Here is a 19442-nt window from a genome sequence, read left to right as displayed (position 1 = left end):
ACAGTTAAAAGCATAGTTTTATTACAGTGTCTATAAAAAGGTAAAAGACATATTGGCACTATGTCAGGATAATAGTGCATATAACCTTTTAAAGCGATTCTTATCCTGTGGAAGGATATAAGGCATGTTAATCTTATTCTTTAGGAGCACAGATTTTATTTTGAAAAAGAGTAGCACATCTAACCATAAGGTTATACATTCATGCATTCAGGTAGACCTACATTCAGGCTGTGACGCGTGCATGGAACAAAGAATCCTTCTCATTATTCTGAACTTCCTTACTCCTTCCTTAAGTACTTTGATATCTTAAGAATGCTTAATGCATGATGATAGGAAGTTCTATAACCTGGCTACAAGTAGTGTAATAAACATATCTATTTTACAATCTTTGTTTATGTCACTGCTAAAGTTCAGAAATTCAGTGCATCTCTTTGATTCTCTAACCCTAATATTATTTGGACTGGTACTTCAATGAAAGCTAAAAATGTGAATCAGTGTTTACCACTTATGACTCTGAAAGCCATACTAAACATAAGTTATGGGATTCTTCTTTTTTGTAAGCATATTTTCTACCATTTCTAGCATTTGGGTCTTGCTTCTGGTTTACATATAAAATACAGCATTATACTTAAGTAGTGAATTAATGAGTGACTGGTAGAAGACAAATAAATTAGTTGCTTCCCTGGTATTTCTAATTTGAAATAAGAACTGATCATCCTTAATGGCCTAGTCTTAGTAGATGCTGCATGTCCATGAAAAGACAATTTGTTATTAAGTGTAACAGATAAATTCACTGGCTTAGGAGCACCAATCCTATTTCCTTCCAGAAGCACTACTTAGTATCCTACAAGACTCCATTTTCATTGGTGTAATCTTGGTCATGACTAAAACACCCCTCCCTCCCACCAGGAAGAGTGAGTGACAAGTCACTTATTTCCCAGCATCCTCTACCCAGGTCCTCCTACACCTGAGACATTATTTACACTCATGCCATGTGGATCATAGTCAGGAGTTTATGCCTTAGTTTTTCACATCCAGAGAAAAAATAAATACATTTTATCAGGCTGAATCTTTCATTTGTAACTATGTATCTTGGTAGTGTTGGCCTTTGTTTGCTAAATGTGATGCTAGAAAGTACAAGTATGGACATATGTGTTCATATTGTTTTGTATCTGAGGAAACTTAGGCTTCAACACAAAATCTTAATGCTGTAAATTCTAAACCCCAGAACACCAGAAAGAAAGCAATGCATCAGTATAAAGCTTAAATTTAGAATATAGGCAAATCATCTACAAAGCTGTCTAAAGCTGAAGTTTGAAATAAGTGTAGAGGCTGAATAGGTATAACTAACTACATGGCTATGCTACCTAGGGAGAGGAAAGTACACTTCCCCTAAGGTAGTAGACAACAGAGTTATAATGAAGTAGTAGTGGGTTTCATCTATTTTTAAAATAATTTATTTATTTATTTGTTTATTCATTCATATAATTATTACTCAGGTTCAATACCTTTTGCATAATGATTCTGACTCAAAGTTGAAATCAGACAATAGTAACATGGTACATAAGTCCATGAACAGTAATGACAAAAGTGTGCAATCAATTTTAGGTAAGCTACTTGGACTCTTTGTAAGTATATTTGTCCCACACTTATCCTGCAGATTTTGCTACTGAAATCACATTAAAAGAAATAGGTACTATAAGAATAATTTTGGAAATTGTAAGAGTGAAATGGCATGAAAGAATATTTGCTTTAATTTACCAATGTGAAATGCTGATTTTATGGTTATTTGTTAGCCACCTATATCCCTTTTTGAAATATTTGTCTTTTAATTTATTTTTCTGATAAAACATTAGCAGTATGAAGAATCAGTCATTTCAACATCCAGGCATATTCTATATTATGACCCGTAGTGCATGCCATTTGTTTAACTTAAGAAAAATATGCTTTCCAACAGTGTCTGGGCATCCTAACAAAGTATACTTTTATGGTTTATTAGGAAATTGAAGATACAGTTAAAGACAAGCAGTCAGATGTGGAAAATATCCTGTCAAAGGCACAAAATCTTTACAAAGAAAAAGCAATCACTCAGCCAGTAAAGGTAAATGAAGCAATTGGTTATTATGCCTGATAATGCATAGTGGGTGTGTTGTCTGTGTATCATACATGTCCTTGACATATTTTATTCGGAATCAATGAAAGCTGCTGTAAAACTTGTTTTATATTCACGTATCTAGTGGCAAATTATCTCTGGACATTGTGATTAAATGCATCTTAAAAGCAAATAATAGTACTGTATTGATTTGTTTGGTATTCAATTTCTGCAGACTGTTGTTAGGAAAATATATAGTGAGATTTTTTTCATATTTTCTTGTGCTGGTTAAAACTGGCCTGTGGGTCAACACTGTCATGATAGCAGCCCCAGGTGTCTTCACACTTGAATGCTGCTTAGCTCTGTTCATTTTATAATTGTGCTATATAATGTTTTGCATTACAGGCAGACACAAAAGTGTTCTACTTAAGAAAGTAATGTTTTGCATTACAGGCAGAAACAAAAGTGTTCTACTTAAGAAAGTATTTGGTTTGCTTTGCATTTAAATATTAGGTGTGTTATTTTCTCTAGCAAATTTATTTTCACTTATTATGCCCTTATGAAAAAGAATACCCAGTAAATTTCTGTTTTCACTGTAAAATTGAATGTGAATGTCTTTGCCCTGTTTTAGAAGTCTTTGCATAGTATTCACAAGTTATTTTTCTACTGTTATACTTTCTCTTTACCTTATCTGTCTATCTTTATTAGTTGCACATTATTGTATCTGTGGAAATCTACTTCACTGTACACTGTGAACATTTTGTGTTGATATTGCACCCATTATTTACTGCATGTCTACTAAGTACTGTTTTTGCTGCCATCAATGTATATGTACTTACATTTGCATTTAATTGTTATTGAAGTTTTTCTCCCTAAGCCTCTGCTGAAAAGGGGTCTTGCTGCCCATTTGGATACTCCCAATAAACAAAAGCAATAACTAACTGACTAACTAACTAACTAACTAACTAACTAACTAACTAACTAACTAACTAACTGACTGACTGACTAACTAACTAACTAAATAAGAACTTGAATGTGCGTGTCCAACAGAAAAAATTTGGCTCATCCCCTTGCTTGTTCTTCCTACACTTGTATATTGTTTTCTCAGTTTCCTTCCACTCCCCAAAATCGTACTGGCAGATTGGCTACATAAAAGAGTGGATATTTAAGCTCTATTCAGTCTTGTACTTGTAACCTGGTTTATGGCTGAAAAGTACCAGTTCAATTCCCTATTTAACAAATAAATACATTGAAATAAAAAGTGTGGGCGATATTCATAGTGTCAGGTTTTGCATTTGTATAGCAGTTATCCAAGAAGAGCAGTACTATGCCTACATGCAAATGCAGTAAGCAAAGGCTAAAGTAAGTGTAAAGGCATTTAGAAATCATGTCCACTTACAGCAAAAGTGTAAAGTACCTGAAGCTAATCATAAAGTATATGCAAAGGGTTATGTGTAAGCCGTAGGCTTCATGTGATTTACTATATACTTGGATATGGCAGATGAACAGCAGCTATGCACATTTACAGTTGAAAGACTTAAAGCAAGCGGCTGACTGCACATTATTAATATTTAAAAGAAAAATAAAGATGTTTAAATGTTTTATATAGGGGTGTCCTTATCTGGACACCCAATGAGTTTCTTATCAGAATGGAAAAGGGTAGATAGGAAAGACTGATAAAGGAAAGACATGATAAAGAGGGGATTGCAGAAGAAAAACATCAAGAGGGTTGTGCTGGGGGAGGTATGAAAGGAGGGAGTTTTTTTTTTTTTGGCAAGGAATAGACCCCACCCATTTTTAAAATCACACACACACACACACACACACACACACACACATACATACACACACACACACACATATATATATATATATATATATATATATATATATATATATATATAGATATATATGTATATGTGGGGCTACCACTTATATAAAGTGGGTGGGAAGTAGGCAAGAGGGTGTAGGATAGAGGATAAGGGAAGGAAGATGGTGAAAGAGTCTAGACAAACAAATGTTCTTGCTCCACAAGGCCTAAAATGTTTTCACTGCCTGAGGGTGTTGCAGTGGAGAATCCCAATGTTGAGGGGCAGGTGTCTGTGGTGACACTCTGGTTAGTGCAGACTGAGGAAAGTGATATTGGATAGCCATGGATTATGCGTGGTTGTACAAATTTCAATGCACATGACTCTGGAGCATTTCTCCCCGGGCCTCCACTGAAAACAGGCTCTGTGGAACCTAGTCAGACTTTCCCGGTCAACAAATGTAACAAAAAAAAAAAAAAAAAAAAAAAAAAATGACTCCATGTTGCTTATTATAAAGACTGTCAAGGCAGAGAATAACTGAGGTTATCCACACATTACGAAGGCATTCTGGGGATTGGTGGGGACTGCTGTGGACTCTATCCACATTATGTTAACTTGAACCCAAGGCCATATTCATGACCAGCTGAGACATAGATAAATAGATAAGTTGCCATATATGTTCTCATATTACTGTGATTCATAGAAATAAATGTAACAAGGCCTAATTTGCATTCCAAATGCATAAATTACTCTGGACATACACGAATAAATGTAACACCACCAGATTAACTTATGATTATTTGAGATAGGTGACAAATGGCTTTGGAAACTGCTGACTTTTTTAAAATAAGCAAAAAATAGAACTATTACAGCTTAATATGAAACAGTTTGAAATGTATGTTTACTATGATTACTTAAAGAAATGTTTGCTTTACTGCTAATATGGCCATATTAGAATGAATTAAGCAATTACTGTAAAACTGTTATTTGTAGATGTAAATGTATTTCATTGTATGGGTTGGGAGGGTGGCTTAATGGATAAGGTGTTTGCCTTGCAAACACAAGGTGCAGGGTTTGAATCTCACAAGGGATAACTGGCTAGGCTTAAAAAAAGATAGCTCACAGGGGCAGTTAGCCTAGTACTAAAGCTATGAACTTAAACTATAAAACTAAGCAACAGTGGAAATGCATAGTGATTACTGAGGAAATAATTTATTTTGGTGTCATTTAATGATTGTGCACATGTGGTAGAAATGCAGTGATTGAATTGTGAAGTTCTGTAGTGTCAAGGATGTTTTGTTGGCTCAACATATATTGTCTTACTGGGAGATTTCTGAGTGTTGCAGCTGAATGAAAAATGACAGTATTATGAGTACAAGAAAGTGGTTAAGGAATGATGGATCTGTTAACAAACTGCTCTTGCCTTACTAAGAACTATTTATTATGATGGTGTGATGATTAGTTCAACACAGCTTTGCTGTTGTTTGGCTAATGTTTACAAAAAAACGTTTTTGTGTATGATTCTGCCATATTGTTTCAGGTGAAGTCATGATGCAAAGCCAGTAATCAAGGCATAGAAATGATAACTTTAGCCAAGAGGAAAGCCACATTCTCATGGCAGCCCTTAGGACATATGGCAAACATTCTTTTGGAAAAGGGGGTTCCAAACAAAATGAGAGGGCAAAGGTCTGGAATCAAGTAGGAATGGAAATAACCACAGTCAGTGGAAGGAACCACACATTAGCAAAGTGCAAGAAGAGGGAAAAGAATATGAGAGGACATGTTAGAGCCAGGGGGAGGCAGAATGCAGATGCCCACTCTAGGACTTGGGTGGCATCTCCAACACTTATCCCTTTGGTACCAGATGTGGAATAACTCCTCTCCTTTCATGAGGATGACAGTGACACAGAAGATGATGAGACTGGCTGTTGCCAATATCTGCAGCAGCAACATGTGTCTGCTAAGGAAGATTGGTTTAAAAACAGTGACATCTATTATACTGAGAATTGAATGATGACATGAAATGATTACACAAAACAAATGGCAATGCTATAAACAGGTGAACCCTCTATGTCTGCATGGAATGACAATGAAGCCAATGTGTGTCATATGTATCAAACACCTCCTTGCTCAGTATTCAGTAGTGTGGGCTTCTTCTTTATTGGTAATGTTTTCAAATCATTTTTACAGAGTCAGCACCAGAAACAAGTACTTCCACTATACTAGTAAATTTGAGGATGTCAGCAGCAGAATAGTTATTGAAGATGATGATGATGGTGATGATGACAACATAGTTATATTTATGATGTAGCCTGAGAAAAGTGGCAGGCAGACCCCAAGTTAAATGGTAGGATCTCATACCCCACAACATATTACTAAGTCTGCAGGAAGTGACAGTACTTCAAAAATCCAAGCATATGCTATCACTGCTGTCACACATGTAAAGGAAGAAATCCCATGCACCTCAACACCAGTATCTCCATACCCAGATGGACACTTTCAGTATGATGGCAGAAATTCAGAGGTAACAGTGTCCACAGTGACACCTTTACAAAGCTGTGCCAGGTGCAGGAGTTTTGCACAGCTACCTCAAGAAACATCTAAGGTGTTAGCTGCCCAGCAGCAAATGTGCTATGGCATTATTAGAGCTCAGACTACTGCCACAGAGAGTCAGTTAGAAATGATCTTCCAGGGTACAGGGAAATGGCAGACAGTAGGGGTAATGCCATGATCATGTGGATGCATAAAATGGTGGCACACCAAAAAACCCATGGCCACCTCCACTCATACACAAGTTAGGCATTTACTTGACTCAAACAGAAGTCAGTCTTGTAAGGGGAAGAAAACAGGGTACTGTCTGGATACATGGGGGCAGTGCACATGAGGCCAAAAGTGCTTCTCAAGAAAGTACTGTAATTAGCAGGGAGGAACAAACACAACAAGATTCATACAGGCTGTATCTGTGTTTATGTACAGCTAGTAAAACCTCTCATTTGAGAGTCTGGTCATAGTCCTACAGCACTGTGAGATTAGTGGCTGCAGGATCATCTGCATCAGTAGGTGACGACATCCAACCAGTTCACCAAACGTAATAACCCCTCTTAAAAATCACTTGCACCATTACCTAGCCAGGCTTTTGGAGATGTGTATGTCGCATTTGAACTTGGCTTACTGCAATTCAAGTGTGACCTACACACACACACACACACACACACACACACACACACATCAATGTTTAATTCCAACTGGAATAAGTTATACATTATTAAAGTAAATACACACACACACACACACACACACACACACACACACACACACATACACACACACACACACACACACACACACACACACACACACACACACACACACACACACATACACATATATACATACACAAAGGGGGGGGGCTTAGAACACTTGTGAACAGTATGTATTTCATTCCTCTAATGGTAGTGCTTAAAGCCTCAAAGAACTATTAATTGTCTATGCATTAGCATTATACAACTAGCAATTTCCTATAACAGAAAAGTAGCAATACACAAATTATTCAGGAAACACTAATATGGAAATTAAGAAAATGAGAATCCTGCCAGGTTAACAAGCACTGCCTCCACTTCACCTGCACCACTTCAAAATAATGATTTTTTTGTCTGTGAGGTCACAAACTAATGTGTATTACAAAATTAAATAATCTGCTGTAGTTCAAATTAATGTAACATTGTATAATATAAAAAACAATATGATACATTTCCATTCAAACTGCAAAATATGAACTCATGTTAAATACTGAAGTTACACTTTTTACTAATTGTACCACTTTAGGACACTCATTATGTGCATACTTAGGTACACCACCTCACTAGAATATGTTGTGCAAAACAGTTAAAAATATGATTGTCCGAAACATGATGCATTACAACATCACTGAATAGGAGTCAGCACACACTCAGACATGACTTCTACAAACAGTAATATGAATAACTCTTCTGTAATAAAAAAAAATAATTAATTAAAGATGAGCAGGAATGTCTGTTGAATAGTGACTGTAGACCATGGACCACACAGCATAGCCCAGAGATGTCACTGCATGCATCAGTTATACGCTATGTGTTTTTTTACAGTGAAGGAAGCACTTAATTGTCTAGCATATTCTATAGTTCTGGAAAAGTTGTCACCTCTTTAGCTGTGCAGCCATGTGCTATGTATGAGCCTACTGCACAGAGTTCCTTACTTCTGCTGCTGTGCAGCCATGTGCTGTGTATGAGCCTACTGCACAGGGTTCCTTACTTCTGCTGCTGTGCAGCTATGTGCTGTGTATGAGCCTACTGCACAGGGTTCCTTACTTCTGCTGCTGTGCAGCCATGTGCTGTGTATGAGCCTACTGCACAGAGTTCCTTACTTCTGCTGCTGTGCAGCTATGTGCTGTGTATGAGCCTACTGCACAGGGTTCCTTACTTCTGCTGCTGTGCAGCCATGTGCTGTGTATGAGCCTACTGCACAGAGTTCCTTACTTCTGCTGCTGTGCAGCTATGTGCTGTGTATGAGCCTACTGCACAGAGTTCCTTACTTCTGCTGCTGTGCAGCTATGTGCTGTGTATGAGCCTACTGCACAGGGTTCCTTACTTCTGCTGCTGTGCAGCTATGTGCTGTGTATGAGCCTACTGCACAGGGTTCCTTACTTCTGCTGCTGTGCAGCCATGTGTTGTGTATGAGCCTACTGCACAGAGTTCCTTACTTCTGCTGCTGTGCAGCCATGTGCTGTGTATGAGCCTACTGCACAGGGTTCCTTACTTCTGCTGCTGGCTGGTCACCATTAGTCATAGTAGGGATGGATCTACGAGCTGCAGGGACAGCATAAGTCAATTCACTACCAGACCAGTGCATGATCATGTTGTGCAAAATGCAACATGAAGGAAGCACCCTGCATATGAGGTAGCTGAGTCATACTGACTGGTACCCTCAGACTCATCCAAGCACTTAAAATGACTCTTCAAGAGGCCAAAGACCCTGTCAGTGATGATGATGCATGTCTGGGCAGGGCTATGTTGTAGTTCTCTTCAAGAGCACTACTTGGATTTTTCACTGGTATCATGATCCATGGCTCCAGTGGATATCAAGAATCACCTGCATGAAAGAAAGAAAAAAAGACAGTGAGGGGGAGGCAAAACAAAGAGAAATTGGTTTAGAATTTAAAAGTGATGTCAGGAATAACTACTTAAATAAAAGAAGACAAAGAAAAAATATTTTCCACTTACCAACAAGATGAGGACTAGGCACCTGCCATGCAAGAAGAGGCAGGATAATGAGCTACTTTGTCAGGTATGGGAATCATGTGCACTGCTAAGATGCTGGACAGAGCACCCTCATGCATCTCACACACTACCTGGCAACTAATGGAATGGTAATGCATCCTATTGCAGTACCACTTCTCCTGTGGACCATTTGGGACCCTAATTTCAACATGAGTTTAATCTATACAATGAAGTACCTCAGGAAAATGTGCCAAACCATAAATGGCATGCTTGATACTAGACTTCTGCTGAAGTGACACTGGGAAATATATGTACTGATCCATATATGGCAAGAGTACATGCAGGAAAAAACAAAGTTTGCTCAAGGCATAACCAGTAACCAATATCTTCACGGTATGTCTCTGGATGCCCTACATACAGTTCTATCAGGGATAGGAAGGCCATGCATCCCACTAGTGCCTCTGTGGGAGCCATACATACTCACCAAGACCCTTACAATGTCTCTTACAATTCTTTGCCTATATCTATGCCTTCTTAGCCTGCAAGCACAACTGAGTGCAAGTGGTTTTGGCTCGGCCAAGACAGGCATCTGACACCATGAAATAGTAAGGCTAACAGCAAGTGATGCCATCATCATAGATTGCAAAGTCGATAGACTACTTGCATCCCTGCCTTTTATAATGAACCTATTCACAGCACAGAAAAAAGTTTGAAATGTGACTATGAATCGTAAGTAGGCAGGAAAAGGCCACGTTAGCAAAAGTTATTTTACATCATTTCTCATGTTCATTTTATTATGACTTATTTTACTTATACTTATTCTTGGCCATCGCAGTAAATCGTGCACTTGCTTTGCTTATTTGTAGACATAATTTATAGTCTTCATGCATTCATGTAATTATTATGAATATCACCCTATATATTTTCCCTGGAATATTTCACAACTCACAAGTTCTAAGTTGCAATTATAAAAGATTCATTAGCTGCCTGATAAGGGTTTCCAAGTCTGATAGCTTTGCTGATATTATAATCTACTTAAGTCCTAGAGACCTTGACTTATATTTTCTTTCACAACTGTGTCAACCACATTGTTGGACATCCCTATATCATTACATACATAAAAATGTACTGGTGTGTGAAACATATATTTTGATGCTGATCTTTATATTAAAATATGCATGCTTTTCCCATCATAATGTATTGGTTGGTTATATCATTGACTTTTTCCTCATAAAATATATTTCATTTCTTTCCTCTATCAGTAAACGTATTGCAGCTTAATACTATTATTATGATTTGTATGTTCAGGAACAATATAAATGGGCAGTGATTTTCAATGTTCTTCCCTAAACAGACAATTCTTGTGTCACTGCAACATTTGTTCAGAATAGATAATTTTATTTATTAAATGTTATGATTAATAATGTTTCTGGTGTCCTACACTGGTAAGATAAGGAAAACAGTTACTAGTGTTTGAATGTTTTTTTTTTTTTTGCATTCCACTGTGTGGTTAACTTTAATATAAAATGGAACAAGCTAGTTTCCTTCATTTCTAACTGCAGCCTGCCATCTTTCAACATGTAATACAATACATGGAATACAATACATTTCTTCACAGTGACAGAGTTTACAGATGACGTCTATTCTTAGCATTACACTCTGAGGTTGGAAAGTAACATCCGCTATGCAGTCCAAACAAACTGAAACATAGAACCATCTATTTCATGTACAGCTTAGTGCTAAATGTTAAATAGAAGTGCTTTTTCTGTATCTAAAGGTTGCAACATGCCAGCTTTCAGTTTTGTATTAGTAGTATGGATATGAAGAATAAAGTCTAAATGTGGCGTAAGGTAAGAACGGTGAAGATATAGTGAATAAGCATCAGCTGACCATATACTACTGCCAAGGTTTCAGTTTAATTTATTGGCCTTTGATACTGAAAGGTCAGTCCATTCATTACCTTTTGGATTTGCATGAACAACAAGCCTTATTTTCTTTTTCACTGTGAACTCTTAATAGTTTTCATTTATTTATTTTACTTCATGCTTGCATTTTAAACTATAGCTACTGACAGAAAACTTTTCTCCTGCACACCCATCTCTTTCCATCCTTCCCAATATTTAGTTGTGAATCCAGCCACAATAAACTTTGTTTTAATAGCAACATGTATAATTTAATAAAGAAAATGTTCTTTGTGTTGCTTTGAAAATGTCTTCTTGTAATTTAAGACATTGACACCTTGTAGAATTCTCTTGTCAGGCATGAAATAACATGTCTATAGATTTATATATTAGTACTAGGCTAACTGCCCTTGCAAGCCATTTTAAGCCTAGCCAATTATCCCTTGTGAGACTCAAATCCTGCACCTTGTGTTTGTAAGGCAAACACCTTAACCATTAGGCCACCCTCCCAACCCTATACTATAAGAATCCATAGAATATTGAGAATATGTGGACGCATCTGTGAGAGCTGCGCATCACATCATCAGACTGGTCACTTGTTATATATTTCTGGTCACTAAAATTTAATTTTGATGGATTGCTAGTTGTAAAGATAAAGCTAGTTGTGCTGTGGTCTTCTATCATGGGTACTAACTAAAAAGATGCCAGCAGTATTTTCTGATAACTCCACAACAGTTTAATCCAAACAAACAAATCCAATCTGCAACTCAGGAAACAAACAAAGGCTCAAGGACACAAAGTCTCCAAAGCGAAAAAAAGTAAAAACAGGTTTATCACTTTGCAACTAAACAGTATGATACAAAAAAATGGTTAAGCACTTTTCATCTTAATTTAGAAGACTTCTTCAGACCTACAACAGTAGCACAAGTGCTCACTTTAATACAGACCACATGGTGGTTTCAAAAAAGCATTAACCAATGGTATTGCATAAGTAATTAAGTAATTAAGCTTGGACACATGACACCAGCAACAAGTCAAATACAAAAACAGCAACTGTGAAAAACTGTAAAAAACAAAAATGTATAGCTGCTTTTGTGCACAAATAAAGACACATTAAATCACTGCATTTAAGTGGACAGAGTGTAACTCTTAAAATATGTGATAAAAATGATGAAAAAACTATGGAAAATATATATATAAATGTAAATGTTTATATACACATTGTTATGAGTTACAAGAGTGCTCTAAGTTGACTAAAAGAACGCCGCACTCACAATAAAATAAAATAAAACTAAAATAAGAGACTGCAATTTCATCTTTAATAACCGGTGTTGATCGACTCAACTGTAATGCTTTCACAAATCACCAACAAGGGTGAAGCAAGCTTAGATGTAAGATGAGACATATTTTTAAAAGATTTAAAACATGAAGCGAAAAACCTGCATTATTTTACTCAACTACAAATAGAGCTGTTTAAAAGACTTAGACAAAAGACTTGTCTAGCGCATTAGGCTCTTTAATTTCAGAATACAAGCAATGGAAGTGACTTCATTCACACCTGGGGGGTTATAAGTGTTGAGACGCAGTTGCCAAATCAACTCCTGTTTTTCCAAAATTAGATGACAAGGACCCCCTTTTAGGTTAACAGTGACCTGACAAATCACTCTAAAGTGAAAGTGGTGTGTTGGGTGTTCAGCATAATGCCTTGCCAATGTGTTAGAAGGTGACTTTTTTCTAATATGGTATGTGTGCTCATAAATCCTCTCTCTTAGTTTTCTGTCCATCTTACCAACATAATATGCTGGACAGGCTACACAACTAGCCAGGTAGACAACGGATTTAGAGTTACAGTTAAATATACCCTTAGTTTTTACCTTAAAGGAACCTGTTGTGAATTCTGTCCCTGTTGCTATATATCTGCAATAGTTACAGTATTCACATTCAAATGTACCAGCAGATCTACTACATGTCTGGGGTTCCATTTCTAAGATCTGTTTCAAGTTTCTGTTCTTCATGTAAATAAAAGATGGTGAATTACCCAACTTCTCCAACATGTCTGGTTCCATCATGAAGATGCTCCATTTTCTTTTAAATATAATCTCAATTGCTTTGACTTCCAAACAAAATGAGGTGGCAAAACTACTTGAAATCTTTCTAGTGGCTACACCTACTGTTTGTGTAAAATCATGATTTGTATTAGTGGTTACTTCCAAGTTCATATCCTCTTCTGAGGTGACTAACCTAACAGTAGGTCTAAGAAGTGGTTTATAAAACCCTTTTCTCCTTTTGTTTATAACTTCATTTACTAAATCAAGAACAAATGTGTCTGGGTTACCTCTCTTTAAAAACATAACTTTAAGTGTTTCACATTCTTCAAGGAAAGTCACTTCATCAGTCACCATCCTTGCTGCACGGACAAGTTGTCCTTTAAGTACAGATCTTTTCTGATGTATAGGATGGCAACTTGTGTAGTGAAGCATGGTGTTAGAATATGTGGGTTTACGGTAGATCCTGGCTACATAGCACTGTTCTTCTATGTTCTTTTTTAACTCAATGTCTAAATAAGTAATGGAATTCTCATGATATGTGTGGGTGAACTTGAAAAAAACTGGTGCTGCTGTTAAGATGTTGCACAAAACTCTGGGCTTCGAATACTGTACCCTTAAACAGTATAAAAATGTCATCCAAAAATCTTGTGTACATCTTTATTCTGTCAGACCACTCATTATCCGAAAGAATATTTTTATGTTCCCAGCTAGCCAGCACCAAGTTAGCATAGCTCCCCCCACATGGCGAACCCATAGCCACACCAATTTGTTGTTTGTAAATCGTATTGACGAACATTACAAAGTTGTTAGTCAGAATAACTTCCATGATTTCTTGAAATAACCTAATTTCTCTACTGTTGGCCCCATGCACTAATAGTCTCTCAATTACCCCCTCAATACCTTCCTCATGGGGAATAGAGAAGTATAAGTCAACCACGTCTACTGTTAAGAACATTAAAGATTCATCATATTCATTGTTTTTAATGGACGTTAGAAATGCCCATGAGCCTCTGCAAACTTGTTCTTGTTTTTTGACATACTTCTTCAAGATAGAATCAATGTACTTCACATTTGCGTATGTGATAGACCCCTGGGAGTTGACTAAGGCCCTCATGGATGGATTTTGTTGGTCCACTAGATGGCATCCTCTCCCCACTAATATAGACTACAATTCACTCACTTCTTGTATTCTCTCTAAGCTCTAACATTTCTTTTTCTCACTCTCTCTCCTAAAGACTTACAGCCCACTCTAACCTACTACTTCCAGGTCCCCTCTACTCACCCTTCTGCAAACTTACCCTTCTGCAAACAATGCTCCACTGATAGGTTCTTGATCTTCCCCTGCCCTCCTTGGTTCTACCTGCTCCGTTCGCCCTGCGGGCTCACTCCGGTCCCCTACCCTGCCCCCAAATTCCACCCACCCCCAACACCTCTACCTTTATTCCCCCAAAACAACAACCACTGCCATTCTAAGCCAATCATTCTTCAATATTAGGAAACACCCACTCCCTATCCCGCCCATATTTAACTTATTCTCCTCCCCAAGATTATCTCACCTAACCAATAGGTTTCCATTTTCTCTCAACACCCACTCCCAAACCACACTCCCTCCAAACATAATATACTCTCCGCTCCTTCACCACTATTTAGATACTTACCAGCTTACTCTCTCATATCCATATGTAATTCAACAACAACATTGCACCTCTAAGTAAACCCATTACATCATGCTCTCAAAACCCTCATTCATCTCCTTTTTACTACTACTACTACTTCTTAATGTATCCTATCTATACTACCTCACCCAACCCATTAAATCCTACCACTCACAATCCTTCCATGTAACCAACCATCTTAATTCCCCTCTCTCATACTCACATACTCCTATTTCTCCCCATCTATATCTATAAAAAAACTCCTGTTCTTCCCATACAAACCTATCACTTCTCTAAATCATTCTACCCCCATAGTAAGTAGTAAATCCTTCAGAATCATAATAGAACCCAATCTATTCACTAAACTGTCCAATTACCTATCCAACCCAATCCTACATCTGATAACCACTCTATTATCACACACTATCAACCATGCGGCACGGAGATAAAGTCTGGGCACATTACCAGAAAAACAGGAGTCCCCTCATCCATAATGAATACAAAACACTTAGAAATAAAGTAAAAAAAGCTCATCATCTCTGATCGACAAAATTATTTCTCCATACTCCAAAATAATAATAAAACAAACCCTCAGAAATTCTGGAAAGGTATCTCTACTCTCCTTAATGCCAGCAAACCAGACACCCCCATCCCAGACCCTAATGCTCCTGATTTAGACTTAGCTACCCAATTTAACTCTTTTTTTTCATTGAATCTATTTCCAAATTAACCTCAACATTCTCTAACACCACCACATTCTCCAACACACCACCACCCTCCCCTACCAACACTCTACCCTGCACTGCTACCACTCCCTCATTACCATCTAGTAACTCTCTACCCTCCACCTCTTCTCCTACTCTGACTTCCTCAACATCTTCATCACCCCTTAATAGCCCCTTTTCCCACTCCCCTCTATTCTCATTAAAACCTAAACCCACTTCTACTATAAAGAAACTCCTTCTGAAACTGAAGCCATGCACTAATGCTCCTGATAACATCCCTTCTTACTTTCTTAGCATAGCTGCTGAAGCAATTGCCTACCCCATTAGCATTCTAATCAACCGCTCTATCCAAGAATGTATAGTACCCCAAATCTGGAAAAAGGCCTTTATCATACCTTTACATAAAGGTGGCAACAATAACAATGTTACTAATTTCTGCCCCATTGCCATCCCTGTCTCCCATCTCCAAACTCCTAGAAAAGTGTATCCAACTTCAACTCCTACCACATCTCTTAGATAATCACCTACTAACTCCCACACAACATGGATTCAGACCAAATCATAGCACTATGACAGCCCTCCTCTCCTTTCTTGAAACTGTAAATAAAGCCCACAACTCTGGCCAAATTATTTCTATCCTACTACTTGACCTCTCTAAGGCCTTTGACACTATCTCATACAGCCTGCTCTTAACTAAACTCTCAAAACTTAACCTATCCCCCTCCTCTTTAAACTGGTTCTCCAGTTACCTATCCAATAGATATCAAGCAGTAAAATGGAAAAAGGCCACCTCATCATTTTTTAATACCCTTACCGGAGTTCCCCAAGGCTCCATACTGGGTCCCCTTCTCTTTAATATATTTATAAATGATTTCCGCAACTCTATCCCATTCTCAAACATCATCCAATATGCAGATGACTCAACTATTATCTGCTCTGCCACATCCATCCCCACACTCCTAAAGCTTACTCAAGATGCCTTTTGAACCACTGAGCAATGGATGAAAAGTAATCACCTAGCACTCAATGCCTCTAAAACCAAATTAATGTTATTTACCCCCTCCAAAGTCACTTCTTTCGATATAAACACATTCTCTATTATTAGTCAAAACAACTCACCACTAGAGCTGGTGTCAGAGACCAAGTTACTTGGGGTCCAAGTTGATAGCCAGCTCAAATTCAACTCCCACCTACAACTAAATATAAAAAAAAAAACATCAAAAACTAGGTATACTCTACCGACAAAACTATTACCTTACACCTGCCACTAAAATCACTCTTTCTACTTCCTTTCTTATCCCCTCCCTTCTCTATGGAGCTCCACTCATAGGTAATCTACAGTCCTCTCTAAAAACATAACTTTCCTCTTGCTACAACAAAATCGCCAAATTCGCTACCAGCTACAAGTCCTCCACCCACCACTGTTCCTCTCTCCAAAAACTAAAATGGCTAGAACTACCTAATCACCTAACCTATACTCAACTAAGTCTTGCACACAAGCTCATTTTCAACCCCTCCCTCTGTCCCTCCCTTTCTACTGCTTTTAAAATGCACCTACCTGATAGAGTATTAAGGTCCAACAATCAAAATCTACTAGAAGTCTACAAACCAACTCGTCCCCCAGGTAAAAATCTTCTATCCTATGGCCTAGCATGCCTCTGGAACTCCCTACCACCGTCCATTCACACAACCTGTAACCATTTTATTTTCAAAAAATCTCTTCATTCACATCTAGTATCCCAGTGGGAATGCTCTTGTTCCCACCCCACATAACTAACACTGGTAGTGTCCATCTTCCTCCTTTCCCCTGTTTACACCAGCAATTTTCCTTATTATTTTCCCAACTCATACTTTATTATTATTATTCCTATGGTATTTCTAAAAAAATACACTAGGCTGCACCTCTTAATGTGTATGCTTCCTAATACACAATGACTTCTCAGTATTTAATTTGCAATATTTCTCTTGTTAGTCTGTATCATCTGTAAGTTTCATCACAAGTCTGTATTACTCCTAATGTTTCCTGTACTATTTGAAATTGTTTAAGTGAATCTTCATTTTTGTATAATTATCATTAATAACCTACTGTAACCTAGATTGCTTTGGAGCTTTTCTCCCCAGGACTCCATTGAAAATGGGTTCATTTTGGCCCAATGAACTATCCTGGTAAACCAACTGCAAATAAATAAATAAATATTCTGCTAGAGTGGCTAGGCATATTAATTGGTACTTTGTAATGTATTGTTGTATTTTCTAATAATGTGAAATTGTACTATATTTTTATATATGATTCTATTTTTTATGGGGGGGTATGCTTTTTCTTCTGCCCCCCCCCCTTTTTTTGACAAGGTCAAACATCATTTTGTATTCATTATGTCAGTCAAGTGTTCTGTCAACAATCATTTTCAGTGACTTTATGATCTTTGCATAGTTTGTTTCTTTCTTACTACTTTTTTTAATTTTAGTGTTCAGCCATTCATGTCTAGCAGTTTCAAGTTTTCTTTATAATAAAAAATATATATTTCTTACACAGAGGATGAATGTTATCTGTGAGTGGCATCCATACTCTTATTTATGACTTGGTACTTAAGTTTGTCACTTTAATTGTTACAGTTTATTAGCCATTTAAAATATATCCACATGAGGCAAGTAAGTTTATAAAGTTCAAAGAAAATTGTAGTTTGTTCAGTGGTTAAATGAAGCAGATAAGATTAGGTGTTTGTCATCTCTGTATTATGTCTTTTCATGACTAAGTTAGATTTGTATGCCAGTTTTAAATAGTGGGATTGATTGCTCTACATACGATTTAGGAAAAATATCTGAATGAATAGTAGTAGCTAATGATTAATGAAAATCTAATAACTTGATATTTCCTTTGAAATATAATGTCACCCATTTCCCAGGGTTTGGTCAGGTCAAGCTTAATGCAAATATTAGCTTTTTAGGAGATTATAATAATAGGTGTAAGAGATTTTATTTAAACTAAACCAATATTGCAGACTCACATCTATTCTTATAATGGTTATATTTATTTCTGCCTTTCTATCCTTGAAGATAGAAGCAGACCAAAAATAATGACCATACCTCCTTCTACATACTGCGCTAAATAATTAGGTACATCATTTTCAACCAGCCCCCACCTTTGTTAAAGCCTACGTGTAGGATGGTTATAATGTTTTTATTAATTTCTGGTCTCCTTGTTGAAGAGGCAGTTATGTTAATTTTAGATTTAAGCAGGCATGTCATTGTCTGAGCCAGTTTTGAACACAGAAATGTCGATTTTATGTATTTAATGGCAAACAGAACAACTTTCCTCATACCTTGTGCAGCAGTCAGTCCAGTTCTTATTAAATTTTTCTTATGTTCACTTCATCAGAAAGATTTATGTATATACATGTTTTCACAGACTATCAGTGATTATAATGGTGCTCATTGTCATACAATCTGAGCTATTTGGCATGCAGTGTAATCTTTCGGTCTGCTTTTCAGTTATAGGCACCCAAACAAATTTATTTTTCATTCTTTAACTTTCCCATATGTATTGTGTCAATCTGTAACGTATGGGGAATTACAGCTCCTTGTGCATACAACGGCATTCCATGTTACATGTATAAATATTAATTTCTTCCTTGACACTGCTGAATTCTGCAGACCTTAAGAGGAGTATTGTATACTTCCAGTACACTGTTTTTTTCTGGTTTCCTTCTAAGTCTGCTTATTAATCAGTGATGACTGTTCCACTGTTGTTGTACAGAACATATCCAGTATGCTGTGTTACACCCTTAACCTTCTTCATAAGGATAACCCATCAGCTATCCAATGCTAATTTGTTGCTTGGTATACAATGTTGAACAACTATGTTCTAGAAAATGTTCTCAGTGCTTTAACAGTGTTGCTGTTACTGATAATTCCTTTCTGCAACTAAGGCACATACTAGCCACTGTAGCTCTCTTAAGAC

The 19442-nt window shown here is 37.2% G+C and overlaps 1 protein-coding gene across 9 annotated transcripts in view; it reads left to right on the top strand.

Moving 5' to 3' along the window:
* The window catches only part of DMD (dystrophin), a 9298038-nt gene that overhangs the window by 5946841 nt on the left and 3331755 nt on the right, over positions 1 to 19442 (top strand). For all 9 annotated transcript variants that reach the window (XM_044072398.1, XM_044072396.1, XM_044072400.1 and 6 more), the window contains one exon: positions 2000 to 2101. In XM_044072398.1, the coding sequence (XP_043928333.1) occupies positions 2000 to 2101 (102 nt within the window). The remainder of the gene's footprint in view (positions 1 to 1999; positions 2102 to 19442) is intronic.

The sequence above is a fragment of the Protopterus annectens genome, chromosome 5.part0, assembly GCF_019279795.1.
Source record: "Protopterus annectens isolate FY-2018-M chromosome 5.part0, PAN1.0, whole genome shotgun sequence".
Lineage (NCBI taxonomy): Eukaryota > Metazoa > Chordata > Ceratodontiformes > Protopteridae > Protopterus > Protopterus annectens.
This window is presented reverse-complemented; position numbering and strand designations above follow the sequence as displayed.